Genomic DNA, 20,468 nt, shown 5'->3' with positions numbered 1-20,468 from the left:
CTGTAAAGGTCATGGCGGAGCATTGGGAATGTGTGTTTTGGGAGGGATGCATGTATGAAAGACAGGATTCTCAGATATTCTCAGTATCTGTATCAATTATGTATGATGCCAATGTTTGGTTTCTAGTCTGTTGTTTTCTCATTGTCCATGTGATGGTTTAATACCATGCACAGTAAAACTGACACCAAAGAGAAACTTGGATGGTGGCCCCCTTCAGGAGCAGGTCTTGATAAAGAGGGGAGCCTTTCTCTCACTACCGGGTCAGCACACTCCGGGCCCACACATTGGGAATTAGGGGGCAAGGCTTCTAAGCAAGACCTAGTACCTGTCTGTGATTAGAAATCAGGATGTTCCTCCTTTCTGCCACACTGTCCAGGGCACACTTCCTTTCTGTCTCCCTGGCAGGATAAAGATGGCCATTTACCAAGCAGTTATTTAGAGAAGGCCCCAAGTTCAATCTTGGGCACCTTCAGGTAGGGCTAGGAAAGACTCCTGCCTGAAATCCTGGAGAACCATTGCTGCCAGTCAGTGTCGACAGCACTGAACTAGATGGAACAAGGGTCTGACTCCGTATAACACAGCTTCCTATGTTCCTGCGTACATTTGTTTACTCAGAGGTAAGTCCCACTATGCTTAGTAGGCACACATAGGATTTTTGCAACCCTGGAACCTATAACCACTAGCTAACCTGATTGCCAGAGCCCATATAAGAAACAAAGCCCTACGAGGAGAGACTGAAAGAACTGGGCATGTTTAGCCTTGAGAAGAGAAGACTGAGGGGAGATAGGATAGCGCTCTTCAAGGACTTGAAAGGTTGTCACAGAGAGGAAGGCCAGGATCTCTTCTCAATCATCCCAGAGTGCAGGACACGGAATAATGGGCTCAAGTGACAGAAAGCCAGATTCCGGCTGAACATCAGGAAAAAAATCCTGAGTGTCAGAGCAATACGACAATGGAACCAATTCCCTACCACACTGAAGGCATTCAAGACGATGCTGGAGAGCCATCTGTCAGGGATGCTCTGACTTGGATTCCTGCATTGAGCAGGGGGGTTGGACTCGATGGTCTTGTAGGCCCCTTCCAACCCTACTGTTCTGTGAGTCTATGAGTCTATGATTCTATGATATAGGGAGACAAGCAAGCCCTCTTGGAATAAACTCTCTCACTTGAGATCTGTAAACAATGCTTGCACAGTGGCATGTTTCTGTTTCATCATTGGAGCAGCCACCCAGAACAACTCTTTGGGTATCCTTGCTATGTGAACATACATTACATGGATGGTGTCACTAAAGGCACTCGCCAAGGCAGTCACGGGGATCACCATGTGACAGGGTGGCCACTTATGAATCACCAAAAAAGAAGAAATGCATCACCCAACAAAGAGGAGAGTGCTTTGCATAAACTTTGAATATATATCTATAATTGCAGTTTAGAATAATTTATATAGAAATACACTACATCTCACCATAGATAAGGTGTATGAGAGAGCACCTCCTCCCTTATCAACCTGCCTGGTCAATGAGGTCATCAGATGAGGCACTCCTGGTGGTTCCGCGTGGACCTACGGCCTGATTGGAATCCACCCAGAGAAGAGCCTTCAGTGTGGTGGCCTCCTTTCAGAGGAACTCCCTGCTCCTGAAAACAACTTTATTTCAAGAAGCCTTCCTTGATTGACCAGCCACGGTTTTACTGGCATTCTGTTTCTTTTAAACAAACCCTTTTAATAGGGTGTTTTTATTATTTTTATCTGTTATTGTTCACCACTTCAGAATCTGTTTAGATGCAGAGCGGTATATAAATGTTGTGAATAAAATAAATAACTAAATAGTGTGGAAGACTGTGGCCAGGTGATCAGGGTGTCTGCCTGTGGAGCCTGTAGTTCAGGTGCTGTCGATGGGCCACTGTTCTGATGGTTCTTTAAACCAGAATTGGACAGGACAGCCTTTCAGATAGAGGACTGCCCTCTGTAAAAGAGGACACATGGCCGTGCTACAATGGCACCAGAGGGGAGGGCAAAGCCTGTGGGTTTGATTGCCCAGTTGTCCCAGGACTCTGCTGGTCTGGGAGAATCACAGATTTCTGACATTTCTAACAGCTGCAACCACATTGTCAGAGACGGCAGCAACTTCATGCTGCCTTCAAACAGTGAAAAGATGTCTCTCCGGTGGAATGTAGCAAGGAGCATTCTGGTCGTCATCACTGGGGGCGCAGCGTTCCAGGGCCCGACTGTCTATTTTGGTCCCGGTTTTATCACTTACTCCTCCCCGTGGAATTTGCCCGATGAAAACGTCGCAACCGAGCTGCCGCCTTGGTGAGGAGACGCTGAAACAGGTACTCAGAGAGGTTCATTCCCAGCAGAGACGATGGCTGAGCGCACCATCCCTCACGCCCACCCCATGAGTGCAGAATACGAGTTTGCCAACCCCAGCAAGATTTACGATCAGAACTTTGGAGAAGGTAAGGAAGAGGCCAGCCGGCCGGCCCCACATTTCCCTTTCATTTCACATAGTCAGGGCAGAGACAGTTGCATTCATACTGTTCCAAAGGTGGGCTGATAATTCTGACTCTGTGATTGTGAGAATTTTCTGGAACTGCTAAATCTGGATTTAAAAAGCGCCCACCATACACATACACATGCAGAATTGTAGAAAAGTTCTTATGAGCTTGCATGGAAAGAGTGCTTGAGGCCATCCTTCTACCACACTTTTGCCACCCTGACTGTGTGAACAAAAGCAGAATGGATAGCAGTTGTGTGGCAATGGCCATCTTCATGGGTCTGATGAGACTTTTTGAAAAATAAAAGTAAAATAAAGGACTGGAAACAATGTCATTTTCTGGATTTACCCCCACGATCCAGCTTGTGTTTAAATTTTTGTGTCAGGCCAAATCTTGTGTTTCCCTGACAGTCTGATCCCATGCATGCTCACTCAGAAGTAAATCCTACTATATTTACTTATACCTATTGCCAGGTAAGTGTATAAAGGTTTGCAGCCTGACACTGCTGTCCAGAATTGTAGGAAGCAGCGCTGGTCCGTTAGAGAGAGAAATAACCTCAAAGCAACACTAGCATAATATTTAATAGGACCAATGGAAAAGTCACAGGAGGAGCGAGCGAGCGAGCTTTTGAGTTAATCGAAATTCTTTTTCGGGGGAGATGTTTAAGCAAAACAAAACAAAAAATGGGGAAAGAAACAGACACTGCTGGACATGATGGGAAACCTAAGCCAGCAATTTCTAAGTCAGTTGGAATGGTGGAGGAGTTATGTGGACTAAGTGTGCAATCTCAGGCATGGCTACTCAGACGTGAGCCTGACTGAGCTTGATGGGACTTACTCCCAGGTAAGGGTGTACAGAAGGCTGGGCAACTCCTGGGGCTTGGAGAGGCACATTGGACCTTCTGGGACTGCGCAAGGGCTGACGCTGAAGTGGCCTTTGCCAAAATTGCAGTGATCCTGCTGTTTAGCAGGCTCTCAGGAGATCCATTCTGCAAGGAGACAGAGCGCGAGAGGGGAGCCATTCTAGCGCATCCTGCTTCCCTGCAGAAACAGCAATTCTGCTGAGAAACGGGGTGTGCAGGGAGTATGCACCCTGTTTCTCAGGTGAACTGCACTCTGGACAGCCCCACGCAACAGGTGTTTGGCAGGCTGATGTGAGTCTAATTCGGCTGGTTCACAGCTTGGATTGCTCCTTTAGGGTTCTGGCTGAAACCCGGAGCAGATTCACCACCCCACTGACATCGGAGCCTCCAGCCTCCACTAGCTAAAGGCTCTGCTTCTGTATGTTTTCTTCATTTACTCCGCAGGGCATAAGAAGAGCCCTGCTGGATCAGACCACAGTCCTATCCAGTCCAGCATCCCATTTCCCATAGTGGCCAACCAGATGCCACTGGGAAGGCCACAAGCAGGACATGAGCGCATTGATCCTCTCCTGCTGCAATTCCCCAGCAACTGTATTCAGAGGCACGGTGGTAGTATGCAGCCATCACAGCCTCTAGCCATTGATAGCCTTATCCTACACAAATTTGTTGAATCCACTTTTAGAGAGCCAGTGTGGTGGTGTAGTGGCTAGCATGTTGGACTGGGAGCCAGGAGATCTGGGTTCTAGTCCCCACTCGGCCATGGAAGCTCACTGGGTGTCTTTGGGCCAGTCACAGACTCTCAGCCCAACCTACCTCACAGGGTTGTTGTTGTGGGGATAAAATGGAGAGAAGGAGGAGGATTATGTACGCTTCCTTGGGTTCCTTAAGGGAGGAAAAAAGGCGGGATATAAATGGAATGAATGAATTAATTAAAGCTGACTAATTTGGTGGCCATCACCACATTTTTTGGTAGCAAATTTCACAGTTTCACTATGCATGGTGTGAAGAAGTCTTTCCTTTTGTCTGTCCCAAATCTCCCACCATTCAGCTTCATTGGGTAACCCCGGATTCTAGTATTATGAGAGAGGGAGGAAAACGAGACCCTACCCACTTTCTCCACATTGGTCATTTTATACACCTCTATCATGTCCCTTTTTTTCTAAGCTGCAAAAGCCCAACTGTCATAACCTTTCCTCATAAGGTTTTTTTCCCTCTGCATTTTGGTTGCCCTTTTCTACACCTTCCTTAGTGATGTGATTATTTGGTAATTATGCCTCCTGTCAGAAAGGCAGTTAGCAGAGAAAAAACAAAAGGCAGAATAGAATGAGCATTTACCAGTCCCATGTGCACACAAGGCTAAAAAAAGGAGACCACACCCTTCTTTAGTGAAGAAAGGTAAAAGAGTTTACTCACAATGTGCTTGCATTTATTATAAAACAGAGTTTTCAAAATCAGAGTTTGTTCAGTTCATTTTGTGTTCTATAACACTGGCAGGAGTAAGAAAGCAAACACAAGTGCTCCCAGCAATGGTGGAGGTCCGGCCGGGGGAGGAAGGAAGGGGAACAGCAAAAGGAACAAATCACAGGAAACCACACTGTAAGCTAGAGAGATTCTAAGACTAGCTGTAGCCTACATTCTCATGAACTAAGTAACTGCAACACTGCTCCCTTCCAGTAACTTGTAGATGAGGTTGCAATATTCCCAAAACTTAGCTCAGCGATAATCTGTTCGAAGTGTGGTGACCAGGACTGTACACAGTATTCCAAGTGTGGTTGCGCCAGAACAAAGCTGGGCTGATGGCAATGTGGAAAATTAAAAGGGGTGGTGGTGGTTTAATCCAGCCACCTGACGCTGCTTAGAGTGCTGGGCCAGGAAAAAAAAAAGTAAAGAGGAGCCCAGGGCAGGTGCAAAGAGCACCCGCTCCAGAACACTAGGGCCCTGGCTGCTGCCCAAGGATGCCTGGTGCTGACACCAGGCCTGGAAGCATCCCTCAAAGGCAATAAATGGGGAGAAAAGTGGGATTTGCTCAGGATAGGAGCCACAAATTGGGTGACCAGGGATAGTAGCCAATATTAGTCCTACTTAGAGTAGACCCATTGAAATGAGTCCTATTCATTTCAGTGGGCCTACTCTAAGTAAGACTGATTCGATCCCAGGTGTCCTCTTTCACAGAGGCCTGTCCTCTATTTGAAGGGCGGTCCTGTCCAATTTTGGTCTAAAGATAAAGAGCCCTCAAAACTAGTTAGCAGACTGAACAGGCAGGCACACAGGTCACCTGCTCACGCCCTCTTCCACACTGTGGTGAGATGTACTCTATTTCTATTTCAATCATAATATTTATTTCTAAATTTGCATCTATGCACATGGATTAGCGTATGCAAATATCGTGCAAATCATTGTCCTCATTTGTCCTCTTTTTTATGATGCTTTTCCTCTTTTTTTGGTGTTTCATACGTAGCCACCCTTAACTAGCCTGGGGAACCGGGATAAGCTAGAGCATATGTTGTGGAAGTAGAAGGGTAGCATTCCAGGCATAAGGGAGGGAGAGATCTGGGGCATCTCTACACCAGCCTAAAATCCTGCCTTTAAACTGGGGCTTTCTGCTTCACCTGCTTCCCCGCCCCCCATCTGAGCCTTCCATATCTTTCATTGATCTCACTCCCCCTCTTGCCACTTTTACTCTTTTCATGGAGGGAACTGAAGAGGAACATAGCAGGGTAATTTGATAGCTCATTATCTGAGATCTATTTAAAAACGGAACAAAGGGCATTTAGTGCAGGAGACGCCCTGGAGGGTCACCTGGGCGTCATCTAAAGTGCCCGCAAACTTCCGTGAAGGAGCCATCTCAATCGCAGGATAAAAGCTCCCTGTGAAGAAAGCCCTAGTCATGAAGATTAGACCGCAAGGCTCAGTTGGGTTGGCTTCTTTTTTTGCAAGAAGCTAAAAAGACTGCCAGCTGGAGAGAGACCCCTCTCAAAGAATGAGATTTCCCTCCCCACTCCCCACCCTTCCTGCCACTGATCCAGGACAGTTTGTGGAATGTGGTTGGCAAGAAGCTACTTTAGGAAAATGCTGCCAAGCAGAGACTTTTTGGAAGCCCAGTTAGGCAACAAAAAGCTGAGCTGGTGGGTTGTACACAAAGCCCTGGCTGGACTCGTAGTGGAAAAGAATGCCGAAGGCAGCATTAAACTATTCAGCACACTTCCAAGCACCACCAGAACACAGTGGAAAGGGGGGAGCCCCCAAAGAGAAACTGGTGGGATGACAGCGACGGATGCATAAAAGAGCTTTTGTTCTTTGTGCCAGGCTGCAGTCAGTAATCCTTGCTAGCCATGAATGGATCTGTCAGTTTCACTTTCTCCCACATTCAATTTTTAGTTATGTTTGAATTTCAAGTTCTTTCTGTCCCATTGATGAAGAAATTTGAGGATTTTGGTAAGACCTCATCCAAAAAGCAAACTGAACAAAATTGTCCCCCATGCCTACTGATCCCTTGGCAAGCACCATGTGCTTCTCTGGCTTCTGGGCCTGGCATAATGTCCAGGCTGAAGATGAAAGGTGCCCATGCCATCCGTAGGCCATGCACTTGGGAGTGACAGCAGCAACAGTGCGGGTGATAGGTGTGGGGAAGCAAGACAGAAGAGAGTGTGCTACAGGAGTGGAGAGATGCCCAGAGCGTGGGAGAGAGATGGTTTCCCCCTCCTCTCCAAATTGGAGACTCCAGAACCTGAGATGGCCCAGTCCACTTGGCCTGGTAACAGACTGAACATATGACTTTATATTTAGTCAAACCATTTATTTATAATTTATTGATTACAATTCTTCATCTGCTGCCTTTCAAGATACAAATCCTACCAAGGCAGCTTATGAGTAGCATAAAATAATATATATTATTTTATATAAAATAATATATAAAAGTAATGTATAGTCATCATGACTAGTTACCATTAATAGCCTTCTCCTCCATGAATGTGTCCAATCCCCTTTTAAAGCCATCCAGATTGGTGGCCATCACTACATGTTGAGTTAGTGAATTCCATAGTTTTTAATGATATGCTGTGTGAAGAAAGACCTCCTTTTGTCTGTCCTGAATCTTCCACCACTCAGCTTCATGGGATGACCCCAGTATTATGAAAGAAAGAGAGATGCTTTTCTCCCCATCACTTTCTCTACACCATGCATTATTTTGCACACCCCTATCATGTCTCCCCTCGCTCGCCTTTTTTCCAAGCCGATCAGCCCCAAACATTGTAACTTTTCATCATACGGGAGTTGAACCAGCCCCTTGATCAATTTGCTTGCCCCCCCTTTTTTTAGTAAGTTATGTTTTCTGTACTCAATTATAGCAGAATCTATGAATGACTATTGCTTCTCTCTTTTAGGCATTTCCCCTGGAGAAATTCTGACCCCCACCTTATACCATGGCTACTACATCAGACCTCGGATTAACAAGCAGTTGGACCGAGGGATCTCAGAGGTCAATCTCAATGATCACAAATTCCAGGTGTTCCTCGATGTCTGCCAGTTCACGCCCGATGAGATCACCGTCCGGACCGTGGACAATCTCCTGGAGGTGACGGCTCAGCACCCACAGAAAGCTGACCGACATGGCTTCATCTCCCGCGAGTTCACCAGGACCTACATCCTCCCACTGGATGTCGATCCTCTGTTGGTCAAAGCCAGGGTGACCCATGATGGCATCCTGAGCATAGAGGCTCTGCGGACAGGGAAGGAAGTGAAGGCCAAAATCAACGAGGTGAAAATAACGTGCCAAGAACAGCCAGCAGGGAAAGAAGGAAGCTCAGGGGAGAAATCCCGGCCCTAAAACATCCTTCAGCACTGCCACAACTTTGGGCAGGGTGGGTGGGTCTGAAAGAAGGTTTTCATGTCCACCAAGTGAATGCCCACTTGTTTAGTTTAGTAGGCTCTATCTGCTCAACAAAGGTACATTAGTTTTATTCAGGTATCACGGCTTCCCCCAAAGAATCTTCAGAACTGTAGCTTGATGGAATGCTGAGAATTCTCTTTTGGGTATCCCTAACCTCCTCGCAAAGAACTACAATCCCCAAGACTCCCGTGGAAGAGGGAAAGAAAGGCCCTTAAACTAGTTTAAGTCTATAATATGTGCGTGCCCCAAATGAATTGAACTTCCTTTTTCCTCTCAAACCATTACAGCACTGCTGCTGTAGTACAAACCACCATTAGTTAACAGTGGTACTGGCCTGTCAGTGATCTGCATCAGTGTGTTCACACGCCCATGATAACAAAAGTTGTGGGTGGATTGTTCCTTTTGATGTGGGGTTGTGTTTGGCAACTGATTACGTACCTGCACTATTTTCAGCTCCAGAGTATCAGCAACCCTTTCCACAGTTATGTTCTCTTAAAATTCCCTGTTGCTCACCACTCACCCCGACCCACACACAAACCTTCTTTTCTTCCTAGCAGCTTTTACTCATCTACTGATTAAATGTGATTTTTAAGATCAAACGAAGGAGTCTGTTTTCAAATCTATTGATAAATAATACCCTGAAGGGGGAAAAGGGAGAAAATAAATAAATATAAGCAGTTAAGTGCAGGTGAAAAATAAATCAACTTTAAGCTGGTTGTAGAAAAACACAGAAAAAAGACTGGGACATCTTGTAACTTGCATAGAGACCTATGCTTTTAATAGAAGTCTTTCTCCTGTCATATTACTATTGACATTAACCTCTCTCTCTCTTTTAATTGTTAAATGTTCTGAGTGTATGAATTTGTTTTTCAAAAAACAGTCATGGAAATTGTGTGCTTGCATGCACAAGCCTTTTTGCCTAACACAGTACCTCTGTACCCACAATAGCACTACCAGTTGCCATGTGTGTACTACTGAGGGAATGCAAGCACAACAGCCCCAAAATGTTTTAATGGTCCTGGACAAACATCACTTGGTGCTTAACTGGACCTGACAGGGCAAAAGGGTGCTGTGATGGCCAAGAGCTGTAGGAACCATAGGGATGTATTATTGTATGTATGAAAATGTATTTCATTTATTTCTATACTGCCCAATTTCCCTCTGGGTGGTTCACAAAAATTAAAACCATGGAATGCAGCATAAAACAATATAAAATATAATTTTATTTATTTACCTCTATACCGCCAAATAGCTGAAGCTCTCTGGGTGGTTCACAAAAATTTAAACCACAGAGTGCAACATAAAACAATATAAAATATAAAAGCTTAAAACCACAATATAACAATACAACCAGAATGAAACCTAGCAGCAAAGCAGAGATTTAAAATACAGATTGAAAACATCAGAGCTAAAAGATTAAGAAGCTAAAATGCTAAAATACTGGGAGAATAAAAAGGTCTTCACCTGGCACCAGAAAAAGAACAACATAGGCGCCAGATGAACCTCTCTAGGGAGCTCATTCCACAGCTGGGGGGGGGCCACAGCAGAAAAGGCCCTCCTCCTGGTAGCCACCTGCCTCACTTCCTTTGGGAGGGGCTCCCAGAGAAGGACTCCCAAGGATGATCTTAGGGTCTGGGCAGGCACACATGGGAGGAGGTGATCCTTCAGATAACCTGGCCCCAAGCCATTTAGGGCTTTGAATGTTAATACCAGTACTTTGAATCGGGCCCAGAAATGGATTGTACAGATTTTGTAAAATCCATTCTGTCTTGTGTTTCCCAGATTGCCAGGTGTCTTTTGTTCCATCATCTGCTCATTGACGGAATCAGGTTTTTTAAACCAGAATTTTGTTCTACTTATGCTCATTTGCATTGGTGCCAATGTGCTTTAGCACTAATGCACGCTTGTGTAAATGTTAGTGCAAATCCCCCCCAGAAGTGAATAACTGGTCTGCAAGTCTGTGGAATCCACACAACTTGAAAAAAACTGATCCACTGCAGAACCCACAGATCAGATTCATAGGAATCCGAACTCATTTGAATCCATCACGGATTTCCCTGACGTCCCTAAGTAACCATGCTCAGGATATTCAGTGTTACAAGAATCCGCACTACAGTCTCAAATGGGGTGAATGGATATATTTCAGCTGGATATACTGTTGTTCAGTAGTTAAGTCGTGTCTGACTCTTCGTGACCCCGTGGACCACAGCACGCCAGGCCTTCCTGTCCTGCGCTCTCTCCCGGAGTGTGCTCAGGTTCATATTCATTGCATCGGTGATGCTATCTAGCCATCTCATCCTCTGCCGTCCCCTTCTCCTTTTGCCGTCAATCCTTCCCAGCATCAGGGTCTTTTCCAGTGAGTTTTCTCTTCGCATTAGGTGGCCAAAACATTTGAGCTTCAGCTTCAGTATCTGTCCTTCCAATGAGCACTCAGGGTTGATTTCCTTTAGGATGGACTGATTTGACCTCCTTGCAGTCCAGGGGACTTGTAAGAGTGTTCACATATGTTTACTTTCTCGTGCTGTGAGAATAAGACAGCCATAAAACTACAACTGAAAGGCCGCACATGTGTGCCGTATCTAGTAAGCCACATCATTTGGAAGGCTCATAAAAAATAAAATGAAAATTCAGGTGTGTGAACCACATGTCTGCAAGGCTGGGTACATAACAGTTTCTCATGTTGAAATCACTTTCACGTTCAAACAAGCTTGCCCTCTTGATTGACTTCTGCCTCCACAACAAACCTGTGAGAGAGGCCATTCTTATTGAGCCCCATAACATGGCCTTTTGTAGTGCAAGGGACCTCAGGGTACATTGCGTGAGGGCCATCAAAAGTTGATGTGAAACAGCATAAAACTGAATACAAGAAGTCTTATACAGTCAGGGCCAGAAATATTGGAACAAGGATAACTTTTTTGGCAATTGGCCTCTGTATACCACCTCACTGAAGTTGAAAGGAAACACACCCAGATGGGAGTGAAGTCAGGACTTTCAGCTGTAATTCAAGGGGTCTGGCAAAAGTGGGGCACTAACCATTCAGGAAGGACAGCCAGTGGCATACACACACACCCATCGTTGGTGGCTCATAAGTAATGGAACAAACCAACATCATTTCAAACTTAAGGATTGCCTTTAATACCTGGATGAAAATCCTTTGCAGTCAATGACTGCCTGAAGTCTGGAACCCATGGACATGACCAAATGCTGAGTTTCCTCCCCTGAGATGCTTTGCCAGGCCTTCACTGCAGCTGCCTTCAGCTGCTGCTTGTTTGTGGGTCTTTCTGCCTTCAGTCTTGTCTTCAGTAAGTGAAAATCAGGTGACTGGCTTGGCCATTGAAGAACATCCCACTTCTTTGCCTTGAGAAACTCTGGGGTAGCTTTTGCTGTATGTTTTCGGTCATTATCCATCTGCAATATGAAGCGGCATCCTATCAGTTTGGCAGTATTCGGCTGAATCTGAGCAGAAAGTGTAGCCCTATACACTTCAGAATTCATCCTGCTGCTTTTATCAGCAGTCAGGTCATCAATAAACACCAGTGACCCGGTTCCACTGGCAGCCATACACGCCCATGCCATAACACTGCCTCCACCATGTTTGACAGATGATGTGGTATGCTTTGGATCATGAGCTGTTCCTTTCCTTCTCCATACTTTTCCCATCATTCTGGTACAAGTTAATCTTGGTTTCATCAGTCCAAAGAATCTTATTCCGGAACTGGGCAGGCTTTTTTAGGTGTTTGCTGGCAAAGGCTAATCTGGCCTGTCTGTTCTTGAGCATTACCAGTGGTTTGCACCTTGTTTTGAAGCCTCTGTATTTACATTCATAAAGCTATCTCTTGACTGTAGATGTTGACAATGACATGCCTACCTCCACAAGAGCGTTCCTGACCTGGCTAGATGTTGTGAAAGGGTTCCTCTTCACCCTGAGCAGAATTCTGCAGTCATCCACTTTAGTCGTCTTCCGTGGTCTTCCAGGCCTTTTGCTGTTGCTGAGCTTGCCAGTTAATTCCTGCTTTTTCAGGATGTTCCAAACTGTTGTGTTGGCCACTCCCACTGTTTTTGCTATCTCTCTGATGTGTTTATTTTGTTTCCTCAGCCTGATGATGGCCTCCTTCACTTGCATGGACACCTCTTTGGACTTCATGTTGGCAGTTCCAGTGCACAGCTACCAAATGCAAATGTAACACTCAGAACCACCTCAAGGACTTTTATCTGCTTGATTGGTCATGGGGTATCCAGGGAACAGGCCACACCTGGCCATGCAGCTGTTTGTCATCCATTCGTACCATTACTTATGCGCCACCAACGATGGGTGTGTGTGCATGCCACTGGCTGTCCTTCCTGAATGGTTAGTGCCCCACTTTTGTCAAACCCCTTGAATTACAGCTGACAGTCCTGATTTCGAAAAGGTGTGTTTCCTTTCAACTTCAATGTGGTGGTGTACAGAGGCCAACTGACAAAACAGTTATCCTCGTTCCAATATTTCTGGCCCTGACTGTACGTTTTAAAAGTTATTTAATGCACCCAGAGTGCAGTCCGATGCCTGTTTAGACAGAAAGTTGTCCTACAACTCCCAGCTCTCGAGCCAGCTCCATAAATACATGATGCTTTATAGAGTGACAACCCCCTCAGCCCCAGATCCCTGCCCCCAAAACCTTGCAATCTACATTTCAGCAGAAGGGGAGACAGCAGAGGGTGGAGAGGGGAGAAGGGCAGAGGCAAGGGCAGCTGGGGCAAAGGCAACTGTTTCAGGGGTTTTGCTAAGGTTTTTTTTTAAAATAATTAATCAGCGCTTTATTAAACAATTAATAACCCTTTGAAAAGACATGCCATGTTTGTCAGCCATCCCCAGTGCTCCTTGGCCAGAATGTAGGGATGATCCAATAGCAAGTTTCCTTCTTACTGAGCAGTTGGGTAGGAAGCAGCAGTGTTTTCCCTTATATTTCTGCAAGCAAAAGAGGGCTAGAGACCTAACCTTAAAACCAGAAAAGAAAGAAATGCAAGCTGGAAATTCAAGGCAGGGCCTGGAATATGCCTGGAGGGGGCACCTCCTGTCCCAGGATAACCATGGCCCTTCCGCAGAGAGCATCTCGCCTAAGTCACCTGGGGAGTCCCGAGCAGAGCTGCCTCTCGCTCAGGTCTCGCCAGGCCCAGCCAGCAGCCCTCCACCCTCTTTCCTACTCTGGTTTTCAGTGGGCCTTCCATACAAGCTTTAAAAACATTTCCATCCTGCCTTTCTTTCAAGAGGCTGAAGGCAGTGGGCATACACAGTTCTCCCCTCCCCGCCAAGTCTGTCCTCACAACAACCCTGTGAAATAAGTTAGGCAAAGAGAAGGTGATGGCTCATGATCACCCAGTGAGCTTCATGCCCAAGTGGGGATTTGAACCTAGGTCTCCATGGCCAAAGTCAGGCACCCCGTCCACAATAAGCATAGCTGCACTTAGGCCTGCAGTCCATATGCCTGCAACATCAGGGGAACCATTCACCTTTCAGGGCAGTTCTGTATTCACAGGTCCGTCTCCCTTCCATCTTTCTTGGTCCCGAGTGGCTGTAATGAACTTTAGGATGAAATTCTCCATGGCTGGGCACTGTCCCCCCTGCTCCAGTCAGTATCCAGTTTCCTTCTAGGCACATTATCCCCCCCCCCCCCGACCGACACACACACACACGTATGTCTCTCGTCAGGCCCCAAAGGAGTGGGGCTTGCTTCTGGCCCCATGCACAGCCTGGAATCACAGCCCCGGACTTTTGTCAACTAAGCACAAAACCCTGCACGATGGCATTGTTCAGCCTGGGTGCTGAGACCCAGACTCCCTTTTGTGCCCGCAGACATATTATGAAAAGGGAATGTGGACTGGCAGCCAAGAAGCAGCTGGCAGGGACAGTGTTTCTGGTGCCTTTCTGTTTCCGCAGTGGAGCTGAAACCCAGCCCATGTCCAGAGAGGGGCTTAAAGGAGCAGACTTGCAAGCTAGAGTTTGTTTCATTTCTGAGTCTCAGCGCAGGGCAAGGGAAATGCAGGGATATTTTTGAAATCAAAACAAGATCCAGGGGCTGCATTCACATACGCAAAGCCTGATGTGACTGGAGGGGTGATTCAGGGGTCCCGGGTCCACTCCGGCGCCATCTGCACTTTGAGTGTGCCAGCACAGAGCGGAGGCTCACTGTCTCTTAAATGAGCAGATGCTCTGTGTCTCTCACGCAGGCTTCCCCAACCGCGCACCTGCCAGATGTTTTGGATCACAACTCCCATCCTCCCCAGCCATGTTTTGCGGTCCAAAACATATGGAGGGCGCCTGGCTGGGGAAGGCTGCGCCAAAGCTGGATATAGTAGGAATCAGCCGGTGCTCTTTCCAGAGCATAGAAACGTGTTGAGGTCTGTGTGCTTCCTTTGCACGTCTCCCCTGCTTTCAAAAAACAAAATGGCGAACACCAGTGGAGCCGTCTCCATGGTCCCCATCTAGCCCTGGTCCGGCCTTGGCTCATCCGTTCCAAGAACTGCCCACACGTTGGCAGATCTTCGAGGGAATGATGAGGGGCAGATCTCCCATCAAGCTGGCTTAGAATACTGAGTCAGACCATCTAGCTCAGGGCTGCCCTGACTGGAGGTGGGGGCCTCTCGAGGGTCTTAGGCAGGGGGCCTTCCAAGCCCTCCCTCCTGATCATATATCCCCTCTGCTCTCAGAAAGTCAGTATGCATGGCAATACCAGTTGCTGGAGAACAGAAGCGGGAGGGCGCTGTTGCACTCTTGTCTTGCAGAGGGCTTCCCATTGGGGCATTTGGTCGGCCACTGTAGGAAACAGGATGCTGGGTGAGAGAGGCCTTTGGTCTGCCCCAGCACAGCCCTTCTTATGTTCTTATTTGAAGATGCCAGGGATTGAACCTGAGATGTCGAGGCCTTGATGGAGACTTGGCACCGTCCTGATTTTCCTCTCTACTGCCCATCCTGCCTTCTGCCATGGGAGAGGGAGCCAGCACCAATCCTGAACTGTCTGTTTCCCGCCTCCCAGCTGAGCAGATCAGAGGAAGCTGCTCCAGCTGGTCCAGGGACTACAGAAGCAGGCAAGCTCCCAGACAGCAAGCGACCAGAGCGAGCGAACAGGGGGAGCAAACGGGAGTTGGCCAGGGGAGTTGCAGTAGTAGAAGAGCCAAAGGAGACAGAGGCAAAGAGGCAATGAGGCAAAGAGATAAGTGGGCTGCAGGAAGCCCAGGGGGCTGTCTTTTTTCCTTCTGAGTGGCTGTGAGCTCACTAGGTGCTCCTGAGAGCTCCAACTGAATTGGGGGTGTGTGGCCTGAGTACTCCCAGCAGCTGTGGGCAGGAAGCCTCAATCTGTTTCCCACCTCCCAGCTGAGCAGAGCAAAGCAGAGGAAGCTGCTCCAGCTGGTCCAGGGACTACAGAAGCAAGCAAGCTCCCAGAGAGCGAGCGACCAGAGGGAGTGAACAGGGGGAGCAAACAGGAGTTGGCCAGGGGAGTTTGGCAGGGGAGGTCAAGGGGGAGGCCCCTAACATTTTTTTAAAAATTATTTTTCTTGTAACACACACTTCCACACCAGTGGGACTCTGCTTTTAACCTCTAGTGAGTAGAGGAGCCGGCACAGGCTAGTCTAGAACAATCACAAAGCTAGACACAAAAAGGGAAAAGAGGCTATGGAAAGAAAAGACTCTCCAGTGGTGGTGACCTGCAAGGTGTGTGCCATGCTTGTTTTCTTGCCTGAGAACAACATGGCCTACACCTGCAACAAGTGCAAGTTGATCACGCTGCCGGAAGAAAAAGTAAGAGGACTGGAGCGGTGACTGTCGACCCTCCGGGGAATAAGAGAACAGGAAGAGTTCTTGGACAGAATGGGGGAACTACAGCAGCAAAGTGAAGACCAGAAGCTTGAAGACCAACAGCAAGATGAGGCAGAAGTGGGAAATGCTGAGGTGAAGAAAAATGCAGTAGAAGATACTCCTTGGAAAAGAGTGACAGTTAGGAGAAGAAGAACTAGATGCCACTCTGCACCAGTGGAAGCAGTGGAGCTGTGGAACCGATTCCAGGTACTTGAGGATGAGACTGGAGGACAGCCTGCAGAGGAAGAATGGAGAGAACAGCTCTAATAGCGCCCAATAATAGTCTTCAGAAACATGTAGGAAGAAAGCCAGACTATGAAGCACATCGTCTTTGATGTCTATATGCTGTTGCCCAGAGTATGGGAAACAAACAGAATGAACTTGAACTATTAATACAAGAGGGAAATTATGACTTGATAGGTTTAACTGAGACTTGGTGGGATGACTCTCATGACTGGGATACAGCAATTGAAGGATATAACTTGTTCAAAAAGAACAGGAGGAACAGAAAGGGAGGTGGGGTTGCACTATATGTGAAAAATACATATCTCTGCACAGAAATACAGGAGGAGGAGCTTGGTAGCCCCATCGAGAGCATCTGGATCAAAATAAATGGAGCAAAGAATAAAAGGAATCTGGTGGTATGAGTCTACTACCGGCCACCCAATCGAGGAGAAGACGAGGATGAAACTTTTGAAAAGCAAATAACCAATATTTCAAGGAAGCATGATGTAGTAGTAATGGGGGACTTCAATTTCCCCCATATTTGTTGGGAGACAAATTCTGCAAAACATGGTCCCTCCAGGAAATGCCTGACTTGTGTGGCGGATAACTTCCTCCTACAGAAAGTAGAGGAAGGAACTAGAGGATTGGCTATCCTTCACTTGATCCTAACCAACAGAGATGACTTTGTGGATAAAGTAGCAGTTACAGGAACTCTGGGGGAAAGAGACCATGTTATACTTGAGTTCTTGGTTCTAAGGGAAACAAAAGCTGAGTGTAGTCAAACGCGTACCCTGGATTTTAGGAAAGCTGATTTTAATAAAATTAAATTTTAATAAATTTATTTATTTTTAATAAACTCAGAACAATGATCAGTAAGGTCCCATGGCAAGCGACTCTAATGAGAAAAGGAGTCCAAGATGGGTGGGAGCTTTTAAAAAGGGAAATTCTCAAGGCACAATTACAAACAATTCCAACAAAAAAAAAAAGGTGGAAGACAACAGAAGAAGCCAATGTGGCTTCACAAAAAGCTGAGAGATGACCTGAAAACAAAAAAGGACACATATAGGAAGTACAAAGAAGGCCAAGCAACAAAGGAAGAGTACAGGCAGGTAGCACAGAATTGCAGGGATTGCGTCAGGAAGGCTAAAGCTGAGAACGAGCTGAGGTTAGCGAGGGATGCTAAAAGCAACAAAAAGGCTTTCTTCAGATACGTGCATAGTAAAAGACAGAGGAAAGAAATGGTGGTTCAGCTATTAAATAAGGATGGCAAAATGATAACAGATGACAAAGAAAAGGCAGAGGTGCTCAATTCCTACTTTGGCTCAGTCTTCTCCCAAAAGAGGGTCTATGACCCCCCTGGCAAAGGCGAAGTACAGGCTGAAGGGGCAGGATTGCAGCTTGAGATCGATAGGCATACGGTCAAGGAACACCTCATTACTTTGAATGAGTTCAAATCTCCAGGGCCAGATGAACTGCATCCTACAGTAATAAAGGAACTGGCAGAAGAACTCTCAGAACCACTGTCTATTCTCTTTGAGAAATCATGGAGGATGGGTGAAGTGCCAGATGACTGGAGGAGGGCTAATGTCATCCCTATCTTCAAAGAGAGTAAAAAGGAGGAACCTGGGAACTACAGACCAGTCAGGCTGACATCAATCCCTGGGAAAATTCTGAAGCCAATTATAAAGCAATCTATCTGTAAGCACCTTGAAAACAATGCAGTGATTACTCAAAGCCAACATGGATTTGTCAGGAACAAATCCTGCCAGATGAATCTGATCTCATTTTTTGATCAAGTAACTTCCCTTGTGGACTGTGGGAATGCTGTGGACATCATATACCTTGACTTCAGCAAAGCTTTCGACAAAGTGCCCCATGATATCCTGATGAGCAAACTACCTCAAAGTGGGCTAGATGAAACAATGATCCAGTGGATCCACAGTTGGCTACAGAATCGGACTCAAAGAGTGCTTATCAATGGGATCTTCTACAACTGGGGAGAGTTAATGAGCAGGGTACCACAGGGCTCAGTGCTGGGCCCAGTGCTCTTCAACATTTTTATGAATGACTTGGAGGAGGAGGTGCAGGGAATTCTGATCAGATTTGCAGATGACACAAAACTGGGTGGGATAGCGAATACTTTGGATGACAGAAACAAAATGCAAAGTGATCTTGATAGACTGGAGCGCTGGGCTGAAAACAACAGAATGAAAGTGTATAGGGATAAATGCCATGTTCTGCACCTAGGAAAAAGAAACTAAATGCACAGTTTACAAGATGGGGGATATGTGGCTCCACAACACTGCAATCGAGAAGGATCTTGGAATTGTCGTCGATCACAAGCTGAATATGAGCCAACAATGTGATGTGGCTGCAAAAAAGGCAAATGCTCTTTTGGGCTGCATTAACAGAAGCATAGCTTCCAAATCCCGGGAAGTACTAGTTCCCCCCAGTCAGCACTGGTTAGGCCTCATCTGGAGTATTGTGTCCAGTTCTGGGCACCACATTTTAAGAAGGATGCAGCCAAACTGGAGAGGGTTCAGAGGAGGGCAACAAAGATGATCAGGGGACTGGAAACAAAGCCCTATGAAGACAGACTGAAAGAACTGGGCATGTTTAGCCTTGAGAAGACTGAGGGGAGATATGATAGTGCTCTTCAAGTACTTGAAACGTCACAGAGAGGAAGGCCAGGATCTCTTCTCGATCATCCCAGAGCGCAGGACACGGAATCATGGGCTCAAGTGACAGGAAGCCAGAATCCGGCTGAACATCAGGAAAAACCTCCTGACTGTTAGAGCAATACGACAATGGAACCAATTCCCTAGGGAGGTAGTGGGCTCTCCCACACTGGAGGCGTTCAAGACGAGGCTGGACAGCCACCTGTCAGGGATGCTCTGACTTGGATTCCTGCATTGAGCAGGGGGCTGGACTCGATGGCCTTGTGGGCCCCTTCCAACTGTACTGTTCTATGATTCTATGAAGCTGCCTTGTACCGAGTCAGGCCCTTGTTCTATCTAGTGGTGTCTATGATGATTTTCCAGTGTCTCAGGCAGAAAAGGGATTTCCCCATCACCTGCTCCCTGGGAACCTAAGAAAAGCCCTGGACTAGATGGACCAAGGGTACATCTAGTCCAGCATTCTGTTCACACAGTGGCCAACCAGCTGTCAATCAGGAACCCACAAGCAGGGCATGAGCACAACAGCACCTTCCTGCCCATGTTTAGGGATGTACAAAAGTCACTTACTTTTTGCGGATTATGTTGATGGTGGGGGGGGAGACATTCCGTCACTCCCCCCGGAATCCTCGACGGGGGGGGGGGGAGGCGATCCGTTCCTCCCCCCCCCCCGTAATCCTCCACGGCCAGCTGTTGTCTGCGGTAGCTCCGTGGAGCAGCCGGCCAGGCCCAGCCTGGCCAAAGCCGTCTGCAGCTGGATTTCCGGCTGTGGAGGGCTCTGGGGAAAAAAAACAAAAAAAGCATGTACGCAAATGGCGGCGGCTACGGCCGCCGCCATTTGCGTTCGTTATTTTTGCCGTCTTAATCTACGTAAATATTTATGTAGACTAAGACGGCGAAAATAAGGGGAACGCAAATAGCGTAGCGGACGCTATTTGCGTTCCCCTTATTTTCGCTGTCTTAGTCTACGTAAATATTTACATAGCCTAAGATGGCCCAAAATAAAGAATGCAAATGGCGGTGGCCGTTGCTGCCGCCATTTGCGTACGCTTTTTTTTTTTTTTTACCCAGTCATTTTAGGCTACGTAAAAACTTACGTAGCTTATCATGTCTTGGTAAAAAAACCCACAAAACGCCGCAAATGGCGGCAGTGGCAGCCGGTCGGAAGACCAGCTGCCGCTGCCGCTGCTGCCGGAGCCGCCGTCACCCGGAAGATCTGCCCCAGGTAAGTCTTGTCCTGGGGGGGATTCAGGGGGGGCAGGGGGGTGGCAGGCCATTCCGCCACAGATTTCGGGGGGCCGAATGCACTGGCATGGCATTCCATGGCGGAATGCTCTGCCATCCCTACCCATGTTCCCCAGCAACTGGTGTACACAGGCTCACTGCCTCTGGTACTGGAGGTGGCATAGAGCCATCAGGACTAGTAGCCACTGAAGGCTTGATTCTCCCTGACAGTTTGAACTGGGGACTGAACGCGCTCCCCATCCCCCG

At 47.1% G+C, this 20,468-nt stretch overlaps 1 protein-coding gene across 1 annotated transcript; it reads left to right on the top strand.

Annotated features, from left to right (window-relative positions):
• Positions 1-2,275: 2,275 nt before the first annotated feature.
• Positions 2,276-9,447, top strand: HSPB2 (heat shock protein family B (small) member 2). Its single transcript, XM_084803532.1, has 2 exons — positions 2,276-2,457; positions 7,741-9,447. Exons 1-2 carry the CDS (start codon positions 2,364-2,366, stop codon positions 8,181-8,183), a joined length of 537 nt encoding a protein of 178 aa, XP_084659658.1. The 5' UTR covers positions 2,276-2,363; the 3' UTR covers positions 8,184-9,447.
• The last annotated feature ends 11,021 nt before the right edge of the window (positions 9,448-20,468 follow it).

The sequence above is a fragment of the Heloderma suspectum genome, chromosome 6 (genome assembly GCF_057233095.1).
Source record: "Heloderma suspectum isolate Gila_16-S chromosome 6, 16-S_ref, whole genome shotgun sequence".
NCBI classification, from domain to species: Eukaryota; Metazoa; Chordata; class Lepidosauria; order Squamata; family Helodermatidae; genus Heloderma; species Heloderma suspectum.
Note: the sequence above shows the minus strand (reverse complement) of the source record. Positions and strands in the feature narration are given on the sequence as shown.

What these genes read in the sequence shown, in the direction of transcription:
- HSPB2 (XM_084803532.1), top strand. Translation starts at nt 2,364, where the DNA reads ATGGCTGAGCGCACCATCCCTCACGCCCACCCCATGAGTGCAGAATAC. An exon ending in CGATCAGAACTTTGGAGAAG is followed by an intron (nt 2,458 to 7,740) that starts GTAAGGAAGAGG and finishes TCTCTCTTTTAG; the next exon opens with GCATTTCCCCTGGAGAAATT.